The sequence below is a fragment of the Phycodurus eques genome, chromosome 3, assembly GCF_024500275.1.
Source record: "Phycodurus eques isolate BA_2022a chromosome 3, UOR_Pequ_1.1, whole genome shotgun sequence".
In the NCBI taxonomy this organism is placed as follows: Eukaryota; Metazoa; Chordata; class Actinopteri; order Syngnathiformes; family Syngnathidae; genus Phycodurus; species Phycodurus eques.
In genome coordinates, this window is record NC_084527.1 from 8304183 (window position 1) to 8327318 (window position 23136).

Sequence of the window (23136 nt, forward strand, 5' to 3'; positions counted from 1 at the left end):
AATTTTATACTTCAATAGTGTAACATTTTGTGAATATAATTTTATTGCATATATTTATATTTATTACAATAGTTTGGTTAATCTTTTTACGTATTATTGTATTTAATAATTCCATTTACATTATTTGTTATACTATTTTTATTTATTATAATACATATTTATTTTTAATATTATTTATTTGTAGTATTTATTCAGGTAATGAGATGAAATTGATTGGCTCAATTTCCCCTTAAAATGTTTGATGTAAAAACAAATTGAAGAGGGAGATAACATTGCTTGTTACCTTGTTTAACAACAGGAGAGCAGCAAAATATTAGGAAACAGCATGTATTTCCTGGTCACTTTAACATATTTTCACTTCAACAATATGATTTATACCAGGACAAAAAATCTCAATCCCAATTTTGATATAAAACGCAATCATATTCATTTCACAAGGATTTATTAGCTGTGATGCATTGCTTGCTTGACTTTACATTAAAGTGTTTTATAGTGACACATATGACAAACAACATGGGGCGAGGGTGGGGGGGGGGGGGGGGGCGTGTCTCAGCATGACGGTGGGTTAATAGTTCCTGATTTGTGCTAAACAACTCCATAAAACACAAATAAATGCACATGCGCATTCATAGGGCTTGTTTGCACATTTTTATGCATAATTTAAAAAACTCCCTGTTGCAGTTGACACTTGATAGAGGCCATTTAGAGAAAGAACAGTGTTTGTTTAAATAGGTAGGTACAGGGATGGCTGTTTTCTAGGCACTTTCTGTCAGCGATAAAAATGCATTGTTGTTGTTTTTTCCTGCTGTTTTTCACTCATGTGATCACGTTTGGGCCGCGGCGTCCCGTCCTCTCGTGGATGTTGGAGATCTTGAGCGCGATGGCGATGAGAGGACCCAGCACCACCTGCAGTGAGCAACACGCAGCTTGGGACCACGATACTCAATATGGCTGCTTTAAGAAGCTTAGACAAGTACAACACGACTGTTGCTTTCAGTGTACATGATAAGAACTGATCAATATTTCACTAAAGTGGAACCTCAAAGTGATTTTATTCACAAAAATCAGATTTCTGACTTTTATTGATTTTTTTTCCCCTTTCACCATGACATCGCAAGTACTTCTTGGTGGCAAAAGCTCAAGTAATCTCTAACAGCACCACTAGTAAAGGTCCCTTACCTAATATGTTCCATGTGAGAACCCTAATAATTGCCCGATCATATTACATCATTTCCACTTGATCTGGTTATTAACATTTATATGGCTTGTTTGTTTCAATGTGCCCTGCAATTGGCTGGCGACCGGTCGGGTCTACCCCGCCTCACGCCCGAAGATAGCTGGGATAGGCTCCAGCAGCCCGTGACCCTAGTGAGGATAAGCGGTAAAGAAAATGGATGGATGAAATTGTGGACGTCGTGTACTCTGGGCCAAAGAGGAAAAGAACCATCCGGACTGTTATGGACGCAAAGTTCAAAAGCCAACATGTGTGATGGTATGGGGCTGCGTTAGTGCCAATGGCATGGGTAACTTACACATCTGTGAAGGCACCATTAATGCTGAAAGGTACGTACAGGTTTTGGAGAAACACATGCTGCCATCCAAGCGTCTTTTTCATGGACGCCCCTGCTTATTTCAGCAAGGCAATGGCAAACCACATTCTGCACGTGTTATAACAGCGTGGCTTCGTAGTAAAAGAGTGCGGGTACTAGACTCGCCTGCCTGCAGTCCAGACCTGTCTCCCATTGAAAATGTGTGGCGCATTATGAAGCGTAAAATGCTGTACATCAAGCAAGAATGGGAAAGAATTCCACCTACAAAGGTTCAACAATTAGTGTCCTCAGTTCCCAAACGTTTATTGAATGTTGTTAAACGAAAAGGTGATGTAACACAGCGGTAAACATGACCCTGTCCCAGCTTTTTTGGAACGTGTTGCAGCCATAAAATTCCAAGTTAATGATTATTTGCTAAAGACAATCAAGTTTATCAGTTTGACCATTAAATATCTTGTCTTTGTAGTGTATTCAATTAAATATCGGTTGAACATGATGTGCAAATCATTGTATTCTGTTTTTATTTATGTTTAACACAACCTCCCACCTTCATTGGAATTGGGGTTGTATTTTAAATCTTAAATCCTCAGCTCAGGAAACATCAAAGCTGTAATTGTAGGTATGTTTTGCTTTTTCTTTGGCTTTTTGAGGCAGACACTTATTCCAAAACAAGATTGCACAAGAATATATTTGTAATATTACAAGAAAGAAAAAAGTCAGATTTTTGCAAGAATAAAAATGTAATTTTATGAGAATTAATTTGCAAATTCGAAGACGATAAATACGTAACATTATGAGGAAAAAGTCAAAATTTTACAAGAAGAATTTTACAAGAAAAAAAGTTGTAATTTTATGAGAGTTAACTCTCAATATTGTGATAATAAAGTAATAATATTACAAATGTAAGTTGTTATTGTATGACGTAGACAATGACAGGATACTTTTGATAATAAAGACAACATTTTATGATAGCGCAGTCCTGATTTTACAACAATAAAGTTGTAATTTTACAATATGAAATCATAATTTTAATTAAATAAATTGATACTACGTGTTTTGTTTTCAACTCCACTTAACATTTGACATTTATCCTCATATATTGTATGTTATTTATAGTTTAATTATTCTCATTTGTCTTTATTTTATTTTAGTTTAGTTGAAAAAAGATAAAGATCCCAATAAAATGTTGTTTATTATAATTTTAAATTTTAGAGGTCGGATGGTGGATGTTATGTACCTGTCTGGTAAGATGGCACCTATCTCGCCATTATGGAGCTTTAAAGCAGTGGTCCCCAACCTTTTTTGCACCGCGGACCGGTTTAGAGTAGGCATTTATTTTTCCACGGACCGGCTGTCAAGGTGTGGCATATATATGAATTAACATGGCCGGCTTAAAAACAAATGTTAAATGCATGAAAAATACAATGTGCAGTCTCGCGTTGTTTCGTTCGCGGACATTTCAATCAAAAGAACGAATCTTTGCAGTGACGTAATGAACTGAATCCATTGATGAAATGATTCGTTCGTTGAGATTGGCTGCCGCCATGAGCGAGTCGGCTGGGAGCGGAAACAGAACTGCTTGATGTGTTAATTGTGATGTGCAGCTGTTGCAGCGAAGAAGATTCGGTCATGTTTAAAAAATAAAACACATTTGACGCGCGAAAACACAATACAACGGAAATTATATCAATTGGTCATTCCTTCTATGCGGCCCGGAAACCAATGCCCCACAGACCGGTCCGCGGACCGGGGGTTGGGGACCGCTGCTTTATAGTATGTTTTAAAGCAAAGTGCCTATCCCAGTACCGATAACTGCATTCGGAGCCGGCCCTCCTAATTGTGACACACTTTACAAACGTTACAGAGTCACTTGAAGCCGCACACACGCATAATAAGGCCTGTCATGCTGTCATGAGGCAATGTCAACGGCTGTGCACACGCAAACACACACAGTACCTGCGTCTCTCTGCTATGTCTCTCAGGATCTCTCTCGAAGCTCTCTGCATAAATACGGATGACGGCGCCCGTGCCACCGCCGCTTCCGCTCATTCGAAAAACCAGACGGGACGCGTCACTGAAGACGATTCTCAAACCCTGAATAAAAAAAGCACATGCCATTATTTTGATCGTCATTTTTTTCTCTCTCGCTCTCTTCTGGTTCATACTTCTTTTTCTTTTGGGAACGTTAAAACAAATGGAAAAAAGTGATTTAAAGAAGAAGGTCACTTTATATATATATATATATATATGATTAATTAGTTTGATTCATTTATCTAATTAGTGATCAATATAAAGGAAACAAGTTTGAGTGAGTCATATTTTTTCATTATTATTATGTGGCGAAATAAAATTAAAATCAATTATCCAAAGCAATATGCAGAGGATTTATGTAGCTTTTATCTTGTAAAGAAAGAGTGCTAAAGGCATTTTACATTGAAAAAAATGCAACATAACATTCATTTAAAAACTTCTATTGTACATTCACAATATCCCTCCACCCATTGCAGATGCAGATCCAGGCTTGAGCCGAGATTCAAACTCAAAACCTCTTGACTGTAAGGCAGACGTGCTCACCACTTGCGAAGCGTGCTGCCAATACTGGAATATTTTATATGAATCATATTTTATGTAAAGTTATGATACATTCATCCATGTAGTATTTTTTTATACTACACAACTGGATAATTAGTCGAACGTCTATCAAGAGAACACATCAAAACAAACTGTAATGAACAGGAGAAAGATTCAATGTGCAACAGCAGAAAATATACACTAGATGTCACTCGCGGTATACTATACATGCCAGCGTCGCACACCTACTGTTATTTCATGTGTCATACTTGTACTACTCATAATAACTCAAGGAGGTATTCCTTCCGGAGCCCCCCCCCCCCCTCCCTCCCTCTGATGACAATGTATGGGAAAAGTAAAATTCACTGATAATCTCTTCCCTTAGTTTACTAATCTGTACCCTCACCAAGGGGGGCTCTGTACTACAAGTAGAGCAATATTGCTGCCTTTCAATTGAGGGGGGGAAAAAAATAATAATAAAAAGGATGAAGGATATATCACGCCCTAACAACTTTTAAACGAGATTCACAGAATATACACCAGTAAGAATATAACATCTAAATTTAATTTACTTTCCTGAACAGGTATACGGAGGTATACTACAGAACCCCAGACATTTGATAAACTGAGCGTTCAGATTAGTAAATTAAGGATACTGATTAGTAAATTGAGGGAACAGATTATTAAACTGACGGTACAGTTTACTAAACCGAGGGTACGAATGAGTAAACTGAGGGTACAGATTACTAAATTCAGGGTACAGATTACTAAATTGAGAGAAAATATTACTCAATTGAGGCAACAGATTATAAATTTTAAAAAAATTCTTATCATTCCTTGGCACCAGAGGGGCTCCATAGGTCCTTCCACTCAGCCACAAATTCAAGAAAATGAAAAGAGTAGGTCAAAGTAAAAGCACACAAAATTAAAGTTTCAACATTTTTAAGGGACAAAAATATTATATTGATATGGATAAACTGCATGTCAGGTGAATCCACTATAATTCTTCCAAAACAAACGACATTATAACAATGTAGCGATACCGCCGTGTCTTTTTTTTGATTTTTTTTTTTTTTTTTGCTGTCTTTGATCTGTCAATATAACCAGTGATTCTCAACTGGTGGGTCAGGACCCAAAAGTGGGTAGCGGAACCATTTTGGGTGGGTTATGGACAGCTAGTAAAAAAAACAAAAACAATTATATGTATTCATATTCTGATTTTTTCCCAGTACAGTACAGAGGCATACCGAGTTCCCACTTGGAACATAGTAGGAGAGCAACAAGAAATGTTACTTCCTTCTTCTCTAGCTACTAGTTTACTCTGTAAACGAATACAGCGCAGCTCAGCCTTTGGTTGGCGGACGTCATGTCAAGCAAAACACCTTTGGTGGTACAGCAACTCATTTGAAACGACATTTCAAAATATACTGTAAATGTGTGTTTAGAAGGTATTTTTAAACAAAAAATGTTTTTTTCTTAACTTCTAGGAAAACGTGGGTCCCTGGGGGGGTGACAACAATTGAGAACCACTGAGTTAGACCAATAGTAAGGGCTTTCATACTGTTTACCAAATGTTTAAGAATGGCGAGGGAATGTTAGCGGTCACCATGGTGATTGGCAGTGGACCTACAGGCGATAAGATGTCACACATTGTTTTGTACTCCAAGTTCTGGTGTTCAGATGGTCAACCAAAAAATTGTGCGTGTTAGCATATGTGTGTTTATGTGCGTATGTGTGTGCGTTTTTGTCTCTCTCCTGGAGAGCAGAGACAACAGCTGATATAATTCCGGCCTGGCAAGAATGTGTGCTACAACAACACACTCTGGGGGCAACCGGGCCTGGAGGGTTTACCAGTGAGATTTTGGGAATGAAGGACCAAACGGAAACCGTAGTAACAGTTTGTTCTCCCCAGCAAGGTGATTGACGTTCTCCTCGCCCCTCTACAAAGCTGTCGCACAAAGTGGCAGGGTGTTGGTATGCGTGTTTGCGCCAACTGCTAGTATGCACAATACAGAGTACAGTGTGTGAGGCATGTGGCAGGGTGGGGCAAGTGTCAGTGCCAGAAGATTCAGAAGAGCCCCGATGGAGTCAGCTGGGAAAACTTCGGAGAAGGACGGGGGTGCATACAGGAAGTGTGCAGAGACTTGTCCAGTGTGTGCGTGCGTGTGTGTGTGTGTGTGTGTGTGTGTGTTTATGGTTCAAAATGGAAGATCCACCGTCATATCCAAACATGGATTTCTTCAGATGAAGCAGAGTGTGGGTGGTCTGCCTCTAAAGACGACAATGATGATTCATGAATGTAGGAATAGCCAACATGAACATGAAGTCACGTCTCTTTTTTTGTATGATCGAAATGATTGGACCATCAGCACAAATAAACGATAATGATCAAAATTCTGTCTTTTTTTTTTTTTTTTTTTTAAACGTGAATCACACAGTCAAAGCAGAGGCACACTTATTTCATATTTCAAATCTCCATCAATCTTGATTTAAATCAACCGTAAGAAGTAATTGTTTGTATTTTTTTTATTTTTAGCCTGCTACTCTTTTCAAGTCTATTTCATTTTAAAGTTACGGTGGTGAATACAAAGGGGACATTTTAAATAAACATGCCAAAAGAAATGGTACGAGGCTAATAATTCAGGTTCATGGATGCACATGCTAAAGGCTAAAAGAAAGTGTCCGTGTTATAACAGCCATCCATCCATTTTCTATAGCCCTTGGCCTCACTGGGGTTGCGGGTGAGCTAGATGTTAGAGCCCATCCCATCTTACTTTGAGGCACCCTGGACTGGTCGCCAGCCAAAAGACAAACAGCCGTTCACATTTACACCTATGGTCAATTTAGAGTCTACAATTAATCTCACATGCATGATTTGGGAATGTGGGCGGAAGCCAGAGCACCTGGAAATAACCCACACAAGTGCCTATCACTAGCCGAGACTACAGCAAGTTATTTTCTTTTCAATGATACATAATCCGCACTCACCTGGTTTCTCGCCACCGTTCCATCCACCGGATCGATGTACTCGAAGTTGTCGGCCCGCTCCACGTTGTACATGTGATCTCCTACAGCAAACTTCTGGCTGCTGAACGCCTTGTCCAAGATGACCGACTCCAGATCCCTCATCAGGTAGAAGGCAGTCCGCGGCTCGAGGCCTTCATAGTCAAACCTGACACAGACGGTCATGGGTGAGGATATTTTCTACTTCAAATTGCTCCTGTATAATGTATTCCAATTTATTTATTTATTGCTGTTCATGTAAACTGTTGCTAGGCAAATATTTGGGGATTTGAAAAGCAATTCTATACAAACATAATAGTTATGCAGTTGAATAACTTGACTGTAAGACAAAGTACACAGCGTTTTTCTCCGTAGTGCCATCTACTGAATTTACAAGAGCACACTACCTGACGAACGCCGCTGTGTTTATTGCCGCATTAACAGTCTTGTTTATGCGCACCTGGATCTTTGCGTCAGCTAAGCGAAGTGTGGGAACACAAAAAGCTGCAGCGGCAACTGTCAACAGGAACATTAATTCTAGGTACCATCCATGCCGCTCACTGGGGAGACGTTAAAATAAGAGCAACCGGGAAGGCCGACCAGAGGAGGAGGAGGAGTAGTGGACAAAGGTGAAGGCTGAGGAGTTATGTTTGGCTTCATCCATACAAGGAATAACGATTTGCAGTGAAACAGACTCGCTTGTGAGTTGCTAATGTGCGGTGAGTATTTCAAGACGTGATAACCCCACACAATGGCGCAGCGCTCGTGTTTACCTGCAGAAGAAGTTGCGCCCGAACTTGGCCCAGTGCTCTCTGACAATTTGCTCCACGCTCTGTTTCCTAGCGGCCATGATTGACAGCCACATCAACACTGACCACAAGCCATCTTTTTCACGAATGTGGTCTGAACCTGGAGGAGAGCAAATTCTTTCATTTAGTTTGGAAAATAAAAAACAAAATTCCGAGAACAATTTTTAAGCTTAGTGCTTCTATCTTGTATACATTTACAGAGAAACAAAAAGTACTCTGATGAGAAAATGCTACAGACAAGACTTCGGTTATACTTCCCAGAAGATTGTTCTGATCTTGTTTTGATCGTGCGTAATAGCAATTCCATTGCTCAAGAAAGCAACATTGTGATTAAAAAAAAAACAGACAAACCTATACTACTCATAACCACTAGAAGGCATATCTGCAAAGAAATACTGGATAGAGGAAACTTTATTTTGTATGCATTTTGGGAAATAATAATAATAAGTGTTACCAGTACATTTAAAACTAAATAAAAGACACCCTCATGAAGAATTGCCGTGAGATGGCATGAACAACAAAATCCCATTGCTCCCAGAACATTAACGTGGACGCGCACAACATTGTGGAGTGACCACACGTCAGAGTTTATTGGAAGCAAAATATCATTTTTAATACTGCAAAGGCAACTGATTTACAGCATGTGGTAAGTCGCAACAGTTTTTGAGCTGAGAGGATTTTCACGTGCTTCAGTGGTAGCTGCTGTATTGGGTAGCTGCAGAGTTAAAATGGTGAACTATTTAAGATCCATGTAGTAACAGTGGGTAAGTCACAGTTGAATGTTTTGCCTGATGGGAGAAAGGCAGTGTCTATTTGAGGAAGGTCATTATTTTGAGGAAATACATCTACTACAAAGTAGGTAGGGACTGTAGTAGGTTTTCAGCATTTGCACACAAGTGATCAACCTTTGCGCCGACTGCCAACAAAAGGGATCGTTCGGGATTTGAACCTGGGACCTCTCACACCCGAAGCAAGAATCATCCCTCGAGACCAACGAGCCATTGATGTACAGCTCCCCCGGACGCGAAGGGGTAGAAATGGAAGAGAAAGCGCCACGGTGACGCAGAAATACCTTTTGTCACATTGAATTACTTTGTGCAAATGTCAAAGCGCACGTTTAAAAATGGCAGGAAGTGGAGCCTTATTGTCCACTGGGTAACTGCACTCACACGCACAGAGCTAACACCCTTCATTGGGGAGCTATTAGGCTGCCTCATGTGGACAGCTGCACAGTTTCTGTTGTGAACACATTGACATTTTAACAAGAACCAATGTGTGAGTAAGACTTCCCTAAAAGGGCGTGGAGCAGGAAAGAACCAAAGGAAAAAAACATTTTTAAAAAAAGACATACGCTTGCATCTCTCTCTTACACTTGGCATAACACACTCTCTCTGTTGTTGTTCCGGAGCGGCTGTGGCGGACATCTGTTAGGAAAGTGACAGTCGCCAGTGTTTAATCCCAGTCTTGCTGTCTGTCTCCCTTTGTCTGGGATCACGTAATGAATCAGATCCTATTATCACATGACGACAACCTAATAGACATCTTTCCAGGTGACCTTTCTTGCCAAAAAATGTACCACAACCCATGATAATAATGATAAAAGATATTTGTAAAGTTGCAAGGACAACAAGTTCGTAGAGGGGGAAAGTGGCGTAGAGTTGAGATGATTTACTGCAAAGATCCCCTTTGAGCTTTTTGGCCTTAAAAGGATAGACGAGCTCCTCTGAGTGCTCCTTTCACGACTCTCCTCCCAGCAGTTACGTTAGCTCTTTGCTACACACTTGCGGACCCCTTCACTTTCCCCTGTATTCTCGCAAAGAAACAGAGTAGAGGTAGGTAGACACATCAAATGTGCTTGTGTGCCACAGCGGGCCTTGTCTGCATGTTGCAGTCATTCAAGGGGAGCTCCTGTCTCCTTTTATAGCAGAAGAATGGGGATTATTTACACATGCAGACAGGGTCACAGCCACCACATCTATGAGGCGGCAGTCAAGACGCACTCGTTCGCCAGAGAATGAGGGTGTGTGAAAGAGAAGGACAGAAGAGGTAAAGCGTTATTTTAATTCAATTTTATGTCTGCGCCCCGGACCTTTTTAATAGGTACAAACTGTACTCAGAGGCAAGAGTCTCAGAACATGTTACAATGAGCATAATAAAGCAAAATACATTGATGTGCTTTGCACTTCTTCCCGGCCAAAGTAAGAAGTGCTAGCGAATGCTAAGTGTTCAATGTGCAAAAACCTAGAAGTCGATTGTATGAAAGTATAAGGAGGGTATAACTCTCAAATGGACTACTTTCCAGCAACTGTGCCTTTGTCCATACACCATCTCCTGCAGCAATGACCTCCAAACTATTTCTATCCCATTGCACTCCTCAAACACGGCAGTGGTGTTGTGCCATAATTTGCCACGTTCACACCATTTTGGAACATGTATTATTTATGTATCGTATTCATGCAATGAATTAGTAAAGACATCACTACTAATCTTTTTTTTTGTACAAAAGCTGACGGGTTTGTATGAGAACATTTAATGAGAGAAAAGGCTTTGTAACTGTAACTTTGACACACTCCAAAACTGTGTAAATATTTTAATTCATTTGAGTAATTTTATCAATTCATTTAAAGTGGAAGCTTGAAATAATAATAATACAAAAAAAAACTTTTTGTCATATTTATTAAAACAGTCATTATGACTACAGCAGTACATAACATGATGAATAGAATCTGCGAAAAAATTTGCTGTCTCTGCTCCCATATTAAATTAGAGGCAATTTAATATATTGTATATAAGAAACTACCACGGACAAGGAAAAACCACCAATGGCAGAAGGCGTAACTTATGGGGCGTCAATCATTTGTCGCACACTCATTGCGGGCACACCCCCCGCAGCTTTGCAAAAAATAAAACTTTACGGATAAGGTGCTTTTATGGGGTCACAAAGTAAGAGGTCAGCGCAAGGCCGCAGGGGTGTGCCTGCGATGCGTGTGAGAGTGCTTTTTCAGGTCATTCTAAACTTAGGTCAGTTCCGTACTAATAAATACATTTCTTGTGCAAAATAATGCAAATGATATTCTCATAACATCCATCCATCCATTTTCTGAGCCGCTTCTCCTCACTAGGGTCGCGGGCGTGCTGGAGCCTATCCCAGCTGTCATCGGGCAGAAGGCGGGGTAAACCCTGAACTGGTTGCCAGCCAATCGCAGGGCACATAGAAACTAACAACCATTCGCACTCACAGTCATGCCTACGGGCAATTTAGAGTCTCGAATTAATGCATGTTTTTGGGATGTGGGAGGAAACCGGAGTGCCCGGAGAAAACCCACGCAGGCACGGGGAGAACATGCAAACTCCACACAGGCGGGGACGGGGATTGAACCCAGGTCCTCAGAACTGTGAGGCTGACGCTCTAACCAGTCGGCCACCGTGCCGCCATTCTCATAACATTTTAAGTAAAAAAAAAATATATATATATATATATATATATATATGTATATATATATCTATTTTCAAGTAATCCCAAAAATACAGTATGTCAGTTTTCAACATATTATTAACTCATTATTTGGAAAAATCCTACTAAATTCCCGTGAGAACAAATTTCTGTGTTTAATGATTGCAACAGGGACACACTCCAAAATAAAGGATGAGTCATAACACGCGTCATAAATTGCTGCATTTTCCCACAAAACTGCTACATTTTCCAATTGTTTCAAAACTGTAGGGAATATGGAGTTTTCAAGTAACCCTGAAATGATGTCAGTTTCCTACTACTCACTACCTACTTTTCAAGTTATTACTTTTGAATGAAATCCTACTAAATTCTCACGAGAACAGGTTCATGTGGTTGGTCAATTCGTATTGTATTTATGAAAATAATACCCAGGTTGTAGCCAGTGTTCGCCTGAGTGAGTATGCCAAGGAGATACGGTACCTGTCCCAAAACTTTCCTCCCCACAGAGGGAGCAACGGCCGGAGTCCATCAGGTTCCCAAAGTACCTCCAACCGGTAGGAGTCTCGTAGAGTGCCAGTTTCATGGCTTTGGCTACCCTAAGAAGAACAAAAATAAACACTCAAATGAATCTCTTTGATGCAGACGTTACGTCCCTCTCGTAGCAAACAGCAGCTCTTGTTCGTAAAAAGTCGCTGTGAACTTTCATGGGAAGCCAACAGCTCCTCCACTAATTTAATAAGGCAAATGAACAAAGTCGGCAAACCTTTTAGTTCACGTCGCCTTTGAAAGTGAGCCGTGGAGAGGAGATGAGCACTTGTGTGCATGTAACTGAGAGTGTATATTAATACTGTATTTCCACAAATAGTGCTCCGGAGGCGTTTATTTTCTCAAATCTAGATGGCGGCTATTTGGTGGAAGGTTTTTTAATTCAGATGTATTTTCAGAATAACATGAGTGGAAGACCATCTTTATTAGTGCACAAGGAACTCGTTGGAAAAATGCAGAGAGACATAGCACTGCAATAGAGTTCAAATGGACTGAGTAGTTTACTTTTGAAATATTCATGTATGAACAAAGGCGTCAACCAACGGCGACCTGACTATTTCGGGGGAAAGGTATATCAGCATCACAGCAAGGGATAATGGTCCAGGGGTCAAATAGGAAGAGAGAACCTCAAGCCTCCGTCAAGACCTAACATGTACGCAAGATTATTTTGATTGAAAACTGACTTTCAGTCTAGTCCTGTAGGTGGCTGTAATGCTCATTTCATTGTGTGCCAGCTTCCACTCACAGCAAGCTTTTTTCCCCCCCAGCGACTACATCTGATGAACGTGTAGGGTCACAGCAACATTTGGCCCCAATGCAAGCGGACTATAACAGTTAAAAGTGAAAATTAATTTCTTGGTCGACGCCGGATTTTAAATAACAGTGTAATCCTACTAACTGACCAACACATTGCACTTGCAGTGGAATGACAAAATCATCTGATCTGTAATCTTTGAAGCCAGTTCATCCATATAATCTTATTGAAGGATTTCTTGAGCTCGTCTCACAAAAACGTCAACAGTAATCACATTTGGGCCGCTGGCATGGACTAAGAGAACACATTACGATCGGTATGTTTGGAATCCTTCTTTGAAGTCACTGTCCAAGGACCGCTTAAGGAGGAAACAACAGAAACCAATGTATCATGTATCATCAACATACAATATCAACTTAATTCCTAGCATTCAGGAAAGTGAAAAACACTCCCACTAAGGGAGTTCCCTTGGATTTGGAAATATATGGATGGATATACAGAGGGTGGCCATCCGAATATTAATCATGCCATACATAGATAAAGGCGCCAGAATGCCCACTGCAGTTGTTTACACAAGGATGGGATAAATGACCAAATAAGAGTAAACCAGTGTTGTTCCCCTCAGGGACGTGATAGTTGGAACGGAAAGCCTGACATTCCACACAGAAAAGGACTCTGGTTTGCCCATGAGCTTTTGAGGCTCTAAACAGCACGTTTACACCTAACACAAGCACAAAGATCCAGGTTACTAACATCAACACAAAGTGCTCAGTACATTCAGAGCAAGTACCGTGGGGAGGGGGTGAAATATTAGCAACTTTTGGCCCTGACTTTATATTTTGCCAAACTTAGCATCCAGTGCCCCGTCTCCACTGACGACAGCTCAGCCTGGATTTAAAAGCTTTGGCCTGGCATTCCGACAAAAAGCGCTGCACGCTGGAGCTTGACTTGCACTTGAAATGGGAGTTCTTTCTTTGACCCGAACCCAGACACCTGATATTAAATAGTGAAGAAACACAATCGTAGTGGAGGTTTATCAGTAGTTTGTCAAAGTGTAAACGAGCTTTTCTTAGTTAGACAAAATGTTGGATGGAATTGTTGATTCGGGTTTTATTAGTACACTGGAACATCGACTTGTAAGTGGCCTGACTGTCGAGTTTTACGAGATGCGAGCCGTCGCTCCGTTGATTTTTTTTGTCTTGTATTACAAAAAAAATTTGAATTACAACCGCTAGGTTGTGGCAGTGAATCACAACAAGTAGCAGTTTGGCAGATAGTAAATAATTCTTCAAAAAAGATGCCAATTGCTTACTTCTAGCTATTTATTGCCACTTCAACTTAAAGTTGACTATAAAACGAAACACAAAACAAAAAGATTTAAATATTGCGTATTTAACCAAACCGCATACTATTGCATTATGAAACTCCGCTAGCCTAATGCTAACACATGATGCAAAACGCTATAGACGAGCTAATGAAACTAGCATCGATGTTGCAGTAGTTCTAAACTTTTATACAATGTAAAATCCAATAGATGCTGGAATTAAACTTATTATTACTGTGCATGTATATGTTTTTTTTTATAAAGTACAATTCTGTAGAGTGCTATTTTTCTTTTAAAAAAGTCGTTATAAATTTTTTATTTTTTTTTGGTCTGTTTTAGGGTGTTGGAATAGGTTAATGGTATTTTCAATCAATTCAATTTGGAAAGATGATTTGAGATACAAAGCACGGCACAGCTGTATTATTATTTATTGCAATATTTGAGGATGTACGGCTAGAAACAATCAAAATGCTGCTGTGCCCTAGCTTTGAACACTGTGGTATTTTACAACACAGTCTCCACTGTCCGAGAGGAGAGTGGCTGTAGCAAAATGGAGAATGTGGAGTATAAATACTGCAGCATCCAGAGTAAGGGGGGGTCATCTAGCATGTGTGTTTATTTTTGGCTTTTCTACTTGCATATCCTCAAATAACCCAGCAATGTGTAGTCAATGTTCATGTATATCAAGTGGATATACAATCATGTAAAAATGATGCAAACAGTATGTGTAAGATAAACTACAGCAAGTGGATTTTTGCTCAACTCATTGTTATAAATGCAAAGCAGGGATTCCCCCATAGCCCATCATCCCCTTTTCTGGAACAATGTTAATGGCCCTAACTTTAGCGATGGCACCCATTCACTAAATACCCCCTGCTCTACTCTTCCCTTACATAACACATATTTATAGTCTGTGAGAAAAAGTGTGTATAGTACGCGTACATGTGAGACTGTGAGGAAAGGGAAGGGCGGTTTACATGATTGCAAATTCATAGTGGGGTAAATTGTCATCTGAGAGTGGCATCCCTGAAATAATACGTTTCAACACTCACTTAGCAAAGTGTGTGTGTGTTTGTGTGTGTCTGTGTTGTACCTGTCGAGCGCAGCGCTGGTGGCCATACTCCTGGCGAAGCCCTTGACTCCTAACTGTCGGAAGTAGGGCACGGAGGAGAGGTTGGCGGCCATGATGGCGACAGAGTCTGACGGGTTAACGAAGAAGGCGTTCTCGCCGAGGATCATGTAGCGGTCCTGAGAGAAAGAGTACAAAAGACCAACAATGATACCTGTACCATATAGCGGCATATTGCTTCATATTTCAACAAATTCAACACCTGCTGAACATGCGAGGTACAGTCAATCGCCAGGCGCATAGTAAACAACCATTCACACTCACATTCACACCTATGGACAGTACTTCACACATGGGGGGGGGGCTGAAGCCGAGAATCAAACCCAGAACCTCAAAACTGTGAGGCAGCGTTACCAACCATTATTACACTGGATCTCATCAGGTTGTAGGTGTTCCCAATGTTGTAGTGACTGTAGATTAATTGCAGTTTATAGTCAGTATACAGTAAACTTGTGCATGTGTCAATTTAGTGCTGTTGTATGTTCAAGTGTCTGCTTAGACTTTGGCAAGATAAAGATGAGACTATTATGTAATGTCTTTCAAACACCCTAGCTAATGACTGTGAAGGTTCTTATCCCGATGGGGGCTCATATGACATAACTCCCCTGATGATAAGATCATTTATTCAGGAAATGCTTTGTCGTGTGTGTGTGTGTGTGTGTGCATGTGTGTGTGTGTGTGTGTGTGTTTGCGTGTGTGTGTGTGTGTGTGTGTGTGCGTGCGTGAGTGCATGTCCACAATAAGCAGAAATGATGACAATTGGATGACTTGGTGGAAATTTTGAGCTTACTGGGATTTTATGGACTTTTACGTAACTCATTTGCTTTTCCCCAGCTATTCACGAGTGAATATTTTTTAAGAACAGAAAACATGTCCCTCTTGCCCTATGTTCAGAGACATGAAACCTCTGCATATTTTTTCAAGCATCTATTTTGATAAGCATTCAGTGTGGTTCTAGACCTCTAGTCTTATTTTGTATCTTTAAATTTGTCACATTTATACAGATTTTGTTATGCGTCTCTGTCTTACTAAGACAAATACATTTTGCTTACCCTCTTTGTAGCAGTCCATCAGTAATTCAAAGATTTATGATAATTATCCTTCACTCTCTCACAAGCCATGTGACTTCCTACAAAAAATGTATTGAGTAAAGGACGACAATAATGTACTGCGCATTTTCCATTTTTTTTCAGTACAACATATGTTGCTGTGACTTTCAGCTTGTCCCATCAGCAAGTCACTTGCATGATTTGTTTGGTACAATTTTTATGCTGGATACCATGAAAGGAAGCAGCATGTACTACTACACTACCACAGCATGTAACAATAACGGGAAACGACCCAAATAAACGAAAGTTTATTAGTTTAAACGTTTTTGGTTTTTTTTACTTTTTTTTGTGAAAATAAAGATAAGTGATGAAATTTCAACTATTAGGATCGTTAGAATCACACACATTTATAATATGATAAAAAACAATGACCAGGACCAAAAAGATGCTATGTGGATCATTGACTTATAATTGGAAAAACTTGAATAAAATTCGAAAAACAATCAACAACTAACTGTCAACTGTAGTGTGACGCAATTTTACCAAGAGCAAGAAAGTCTTTTAAAACCACTTTGTTCCTTAAGCGGTGGCAGTGAGTCAGTGTAGTGCCAAACAGCTGCGATAGTACCTGTCATCTTTCGCCTCAGCTTATCACCCTCTATACTGCAGCAACGCAAACCGTTAGCATTTAGCAGTTAGCCGAGTCTATGGAGAATCTCACCCCGTCTGCGTCAAAGGCAGCGCCCAAGCCAAAGTCGCCTCCTTTCATGGCATCCACCAGCGAAGAGGCATATGTCAGGTTCGGCTCGGGGGGCCGGCCCCCGAAGTCCTCCATAGGAACGCAGTTGACGGCGGAGTTAGCGGGGGCCCCGAGCTCATCGCATAGGATCCTACGGACATAAGGGCCCATCACTGTAACAGCAGAGGAGATGCCATTAACACTGACAAGAGGCTCAGTTGGCTTTCACCACAAGATGATGACACTCTCACCTCCATTCATAGCATCGATGCATATCTTCAGCTGCTCCGGTCCCGTCAGGAGACTTTTGATAGCACTGAAGTCGAAGATGTTTCGCAGCAATTGGAGATACACCTCGACAGAGTCCACAATCTCCACTGGAAACATAGTAGCGTGTAATATAGGAGGTCCTTGGTTTACAACGGTGCAAGTTTTGTGGCTAGAAATGACGTGCAATTAATTAATTTATGCAGCGGCGTAGGAATACATCATCGAATGCATAAAAAGGCATGCTCAATTACACCGTACTTCCTATTTCATTGGATTGTTCTACAAAGTATATCTATGACCTAGAAGTGTTTTTCACCACATCGCGTTCCAACTTACTTACGAATTCAGGTAACGTTGCCATAGGAGAGTAACTCTGTCAACAAACTGAGGAGCCCAAGACTAGTATTGATTAACATGTGGCTCAAATACTACATTGGATTTTTAAAATGGACAGATGGGCAATGTCATTTGTAGAAATGGTATTTAAAAAAGTTAAAATGCGTATGTAAGAGAGTTAATTTCAACAATAAAATCATACATGCTAATTTATATTTTTTCATGTTATTATTTATATTAAAATATTTTATTATTATGAGATAAATGAACACAAAAATGAGTAAATATAGTTTAACTTAACAATTTTAGGGAAAATGGAGCTAAATTAATGCAACAAATATTACTGAATTTTTGACACTGTAAATGCTAGGTGGGGCAAACTAAAGAATAGAGCAGCCTGTGTGCGGTCCTGGTCTACATTTTGTCAAGTGTACCTCGAAAAGGTTTGAACTTGTTCTCGAGGTCAAAGTCGTGTCGTCCCAGTCTGGAGAGATCGATGTGGAGGTCAGGGCAGATCGCGTACTCCTCGAGAGTGCGGCTCACCTGATGGATCCTCTCCATCACCGTGTCTGGAGATGGGCCTATTACACAAAATCAAACCCAACCAACAAGCACACATACTTAAGAAAACTAGAGTCTTAACAAGAGTCTGCTCAACTGCCCGTTGTTCTTTCTCACCTCCGTTAGCCACGTTAAACTTGATGCCAAAGTCTCCTCCAGGCCCTCCAGGGTTGTGACTGGCTGTGAGGATGATTCCCCCGATGGCTTTGATCTTCCTGATGATGCAGGAGACAGCAGGGGTGGACAGGAAGCCATTGTGGCCGATTACCAGGCGACCGATCTGCACAGCAAAGGCACAGGACCGACAAGTTACTACCCTTTTTTTCTTCTTCTGAGGGAATATAGGAGGAGTCAATTTGAGGGAGATGTTTGTTCTATACTGTATTATTCAGAATCAGAATCATCTTTATTTTGTATGTCCAAAAAACACACATGGAATTTGTCTCTGGTAGTTGGAGCCGCTCTAGTACGACAACAGACAGTCAATTGACAGAGAACACTTTTGAAACATAAAGACATTGAGAAAAACAAGTCACTAAGCAATAAAGGGTTGCTAGTTATCTGGTAATGCCGGTTACAGCATCCAGTGACTAATTTTTGAATTCATTCATTCATTTTCCATACTGCTTATCCTCACTAGGGTCACAGGCATGCTGGAGCCTATCCCCGCTATCTCCGGGCGAGAGGCAGGGTACACCCTGAACTGGTCGCCAGCCAATCGCAGGGCACAAACAACCATTCGCACTCAAGTTCACGCCTACGGACAATTTAGAGTCTTAAATCAACCTACCATGCATGTTTTGGGATGTGGGACGAAACCGGAGTACCTGGAGAAAACCCACGCAGGTACGAGGAGAACATGCAAATTCCACCCAGGCGAGGACGGATTTGAACCCGGGTCCTCACAACCGTGAGACAGATGTGCTAACCAGCCGTCCACCGTGCTACCTGATTGGGGAATTATTTTTGTATTTTGTTTTATATTATTGCATTATTGCTTTATCACATCGAGTTTATGGGTAGTAAGACAGAACATTCCTTGCTTCTTGGTACCTTAAATGCATCCATCTATCCATCCTCTATACCGCTTATCCTCATTCGAGTCACAGGGTGAGCTGGAGCCAATCCCAGCTGACTTCGTGCTTGAGGCAGGGTACGCCATCGATATGAACAATAGATGGCAAGGAACCACCTCTTTGAGCTGCCTGCCTACAGTGCCACTAAGCTAGTGGGGGCAAAGTGCTCGCGAATTCCATGTTGGTGGATGGTACCAAAAACCAAAATAAAGGATGCCTGCCCATTGTGCTGCATATGGTTGTACACAATGTCATACAATCACAACAAGGGAATTGAGAATAATCTTTCATAGGTAAGAATATTTTTTGGCTCTTTTTTTCAAATGTTCTGTCTTAAAAGCACATGCGTTGATGGTGACAAAAAAGTAAACCTCAGTCTTCTATTCATGTCTGTGGAGACACTATGGACTGATTGCCAATCACAGTGCCCATGCAAGACAAACAACCATTCACCCTCACATTCATACCTATGGACAATTTAGAAAAATGTAACAAAATAACCAACAAATAAAATTGATTAGTATAGTGTTAGTCCAGTCATTAATTATACTATTTCATTTTAGTCACCAGATATTAAAATGCAGCTTTTGCTCATGTCAATGGCCACCGGGACTCAAAAGTAACTGTGCATAGACAGCCCACTTTGAAAAGCCAAATACTGTATCTGTGCCAAGTGGAGCCTAAATAACAGAACAGAGGGAGCCACACTCTCTATTTATAATTGTCTGCTGCTTATAACCCAGTAACGGCATCAGCATCCCATAATAAGCGTGTCCTCACTGTCGAGGCATTTATGCTCCTTAGCGTGCATAGTGCGTATGTTAAAGGATGATACGCGGTACTGTTTCGGGACCATCTTGAATTCTGTCCACTCGAGAGCCTGACCCAAGAGAGAGCGAGAGAGAGAGTCGGAAGGCGAACAAACATTAGACAGGAAAATAGAGCAGGATGGATGGAAGCGCTGATGAGCCTGACACTGAGAGACATTTGGCTCCAAAACAAAATCATTTTCCCTTCAGATGTTCCCTTGGAGGCCCTCCAAAGCAATTATGAAGATGTCAGAGCAGAGCTGTGGGGATTTTCTTGCTCACTTTCAGCTTTCATTCTTTGGAGAGCTGTCAGGTTTCCTCGTGTTCACACAAATAATTACTTAATCGGATCCTTTCCGTGTGTCAAAAGTGTTGCGGCAGACGTGACTGTGACACCCGAGTCGGATTAGCAAGCGATGGGCTTGGGCTTCCCGTTTTGCAGCTGCCCTCTGCTCTAATTTATGTGAATTGGTACCTCGACTCACGAGTGACCCTATTTCCGAGTTTTTCAAGATTCGAGTGCTGCTAGTAATCATTTTTTTTTCTCCCCCGCTAGAGAGTGGCAGGGAATTTGCATACAAGCGAACATGCTTGCTTCAACCTGATTATTGCCCCTCCCTGTTAAGGTTTAAAAACAAAAATACCTAAGGAAAATTATATGTTGTGGATTTGACCAAACCACATAACTTTGCCTTACAAAAGTCTGCTAGCTTAATGCTACGTCACAATCCAAAACACCGTAGATGGGCTAACAAAACTGATGTCGATGTTGCAGTAATTATAAACCTTTGAAAAACGTATATATGAATACAAAAGGTGCAGCAACACATGCAGACATACATTCGCTCTGCTCTGCAATGGCCATTAAATTAAAGCATGAACTCATGATGCAAAAACTGTTTCATTATTTGCATTAAATTTAAACATTGTCACTTTACGGCAGAATCCTCACATCTCCAAAATCGCTACTTTTCAGGAAATAAAAAAAAAAAGTCATCTTGCTTGAGTTACATTGCACACCAGCAGCACCCTAAAATCATGTTCAGTTACTACATCAATACACAAAAAAAACAACTTTTCCTTGTGTCTTTGTTATGTGGACACACACACCGACACAACACCAAGCAAGGAGGTTAACACTGCAGATGAGCCCGCCACCCATCCAAGGCATCACCCTCCGAGGAGCCTCTGGAAACCTGTTAACTCAATATCTAGCTGGTGGCTAGTGACTCTCGACGACCCGGTGGAATATATTTCAGCCACCGAAATCTTTAGGCTGATATGTATTTTTTGCGGCCCGAACGTAGGGATGTGTACGCATGAGAAAGATGCCAGGCGAAGCAGCATCCATTTTTCAGTGGTGTATGGTTTCATGCATTCAGCAGACACAGCGTTTGAGTGCGGAGACAATGGCTTGATTTTCCATGGCCCCATCTTTGTGATTTTTTTCCTTCATATTATTCAAATTTGGCAAAGTTATTAACAACACTCTTCTCCGTGGTGAATCAAATTGAGAAGACATTTATTGTCACTTTACAGGGACTTTAAGTATGTTTAATATCCCAAAAATCATGATAAGTGCACTTTTACTCAAGTATCGCTTTCAGTTTCAAGTACCCCCCCCCCCAACCCGTCCCTACTTACCCCATTGGCGGCCGCCATCTGGACGATCACCTCGATGGCCCCGCGGCTCAGGTAGCGTCCGTCGCTGCCCACCACCATGGTGCAGCCCTGCCGGTCCCGGAGGTCCATGGAGGACAGGACGCTCTGAATGTAGTTTTGCAGGTAGTTCTTCTTCCCCTCGAACACGGTGGTCTTCCTCCGGAGCCCGTTGGTACCGGGCCGCTGGTCGTCGAAGGGGGTGGTTTGGACCGTCACCACCGGGATGGGGCTCGTCTCCATCGTCTAAGCGGGGGAGGGTCCAACAACAACAACAAGAAGAACGAAACAATCGCAGAAGGTGGCTTGTGCTTGTGGGGAGAACGCTGGGCACGGACACGTCCTCAGCGGAGAGCTACATCCCTCGGATCAGAGTGAGGGTGACAGCTCCCCTCTCTTCCTAATAAGCATGAACAACTGACACTAGGGGGGGGGGGGGGAAGGAGCACGGGGAGGGTCCACAATCATCTGAGAGGCAGACCCCAAATAAAAATAGACTCTGACTGATGACACTGGACAGTTGTGGGGCTGTACCAAAGAACATGCAAAAAATAAGAATAATTTTTAAAAAATTGGTATACTTAAATACTCAATAAAACACGTTTTCAAGTCCAAAATTGTGATCGCTTGACTCTGCTTTTTATTTGACATTCTTTATGTCTCACATCGTTAAACTTAAACATACTTTTAAACATTCACTTTGATATTAGCATGCGACTTAATACTGAAATGCAGTGCTTTCTTTCTTAAAATAAATAAATTAATTTAGAAAAAAAAAAAAAAAAAAAACGGTGCACCAACAGTTGGTCAATGGCGGCATCTTGTGGCCAAGTGATGAAACTGTTTTACAAACTTCATGTACTATTATTTTGAAAGCAAATACAAAAGAGTACTGTATTTCAATAATACCGTAGAGGACATTCATTTCGCTGATATGTAAGTGTATTTCATCTCATAGAATTTAAAACATGGATGGATAATTAGGCAAATTACCTGAATCAAAACTTCGACTTTTTACCAGTCCTTTTCTTTTTTGCACAAGTATCTGCACTACTTCATAGTGTGAGTGTGCCACCTCTGCAAACAGACACGCATATAGTACGAAGTAACCAAAAGATTTATTTTCACAGTTGTAATATTTATTTCGTGGGATAATTATGAACAAGTCATCATCCAGCATAATTGCAACAGATCACTGAATCATATTTACATTGCTTTAACCCAGTGATTGTAAAAGTGTGGTAGGTGGGCACTCTATGTAAAACAACCGCTGCCTAATTACAGTTCACTTGTATTGAATTTTTTATGTTGAATAATTACCATGTCATCTTTCAGAACTTTTTCTTTTTAAACATTTATTTAGGCACTTCTAAAATCTCATATGTACAATATATTTCAATAGAATTATTATTTCCCCCGAAACTTAAGCATAGTGTTAATGTTCAAACTGTTCAAACATAATGCTACAGTGGCTTACATTAATATTAAATATTCACT

The 23136-nt window shown here is 40.8% G+C and overlaps 1 protein-coding gene across 1 annotated transcript; it reads right to left on the bottom strand.

Annotated features, from left to right (window-relative positions):
* Positions 1-444: 444 nt before the first annotated feature.
* On the bottom strand, positions 445-22028 carry pgm5 (phosphoglucomutase 5). The gene is made up of 11 exons (XM_061673361.1): positions 21625-22028; positions 18213-18375; positions 17969-18115; positions 17180-17305; positions 16911-17101; positions 15105-15259; positions 11868-11983; positions 7898-8033; positions 7110-7293; positions 3507-3644; positions 445-906 (listed from the first exon to the last, which is right to left on the bottom strand). The coding sequence occupies exons 1-11, from the start codon at positions 21880-21882 to the stop codon at positions 817-819; spliced, it is 1704 nt and encodes a 567-aa protein (XP_061529345.1). The 5' UTR covers positions 21883-22028; the 3' UTR covers positions 445-816.
* Between the last annotated feature and the right edge of the window lie 1108 nt (positions 22029-23136).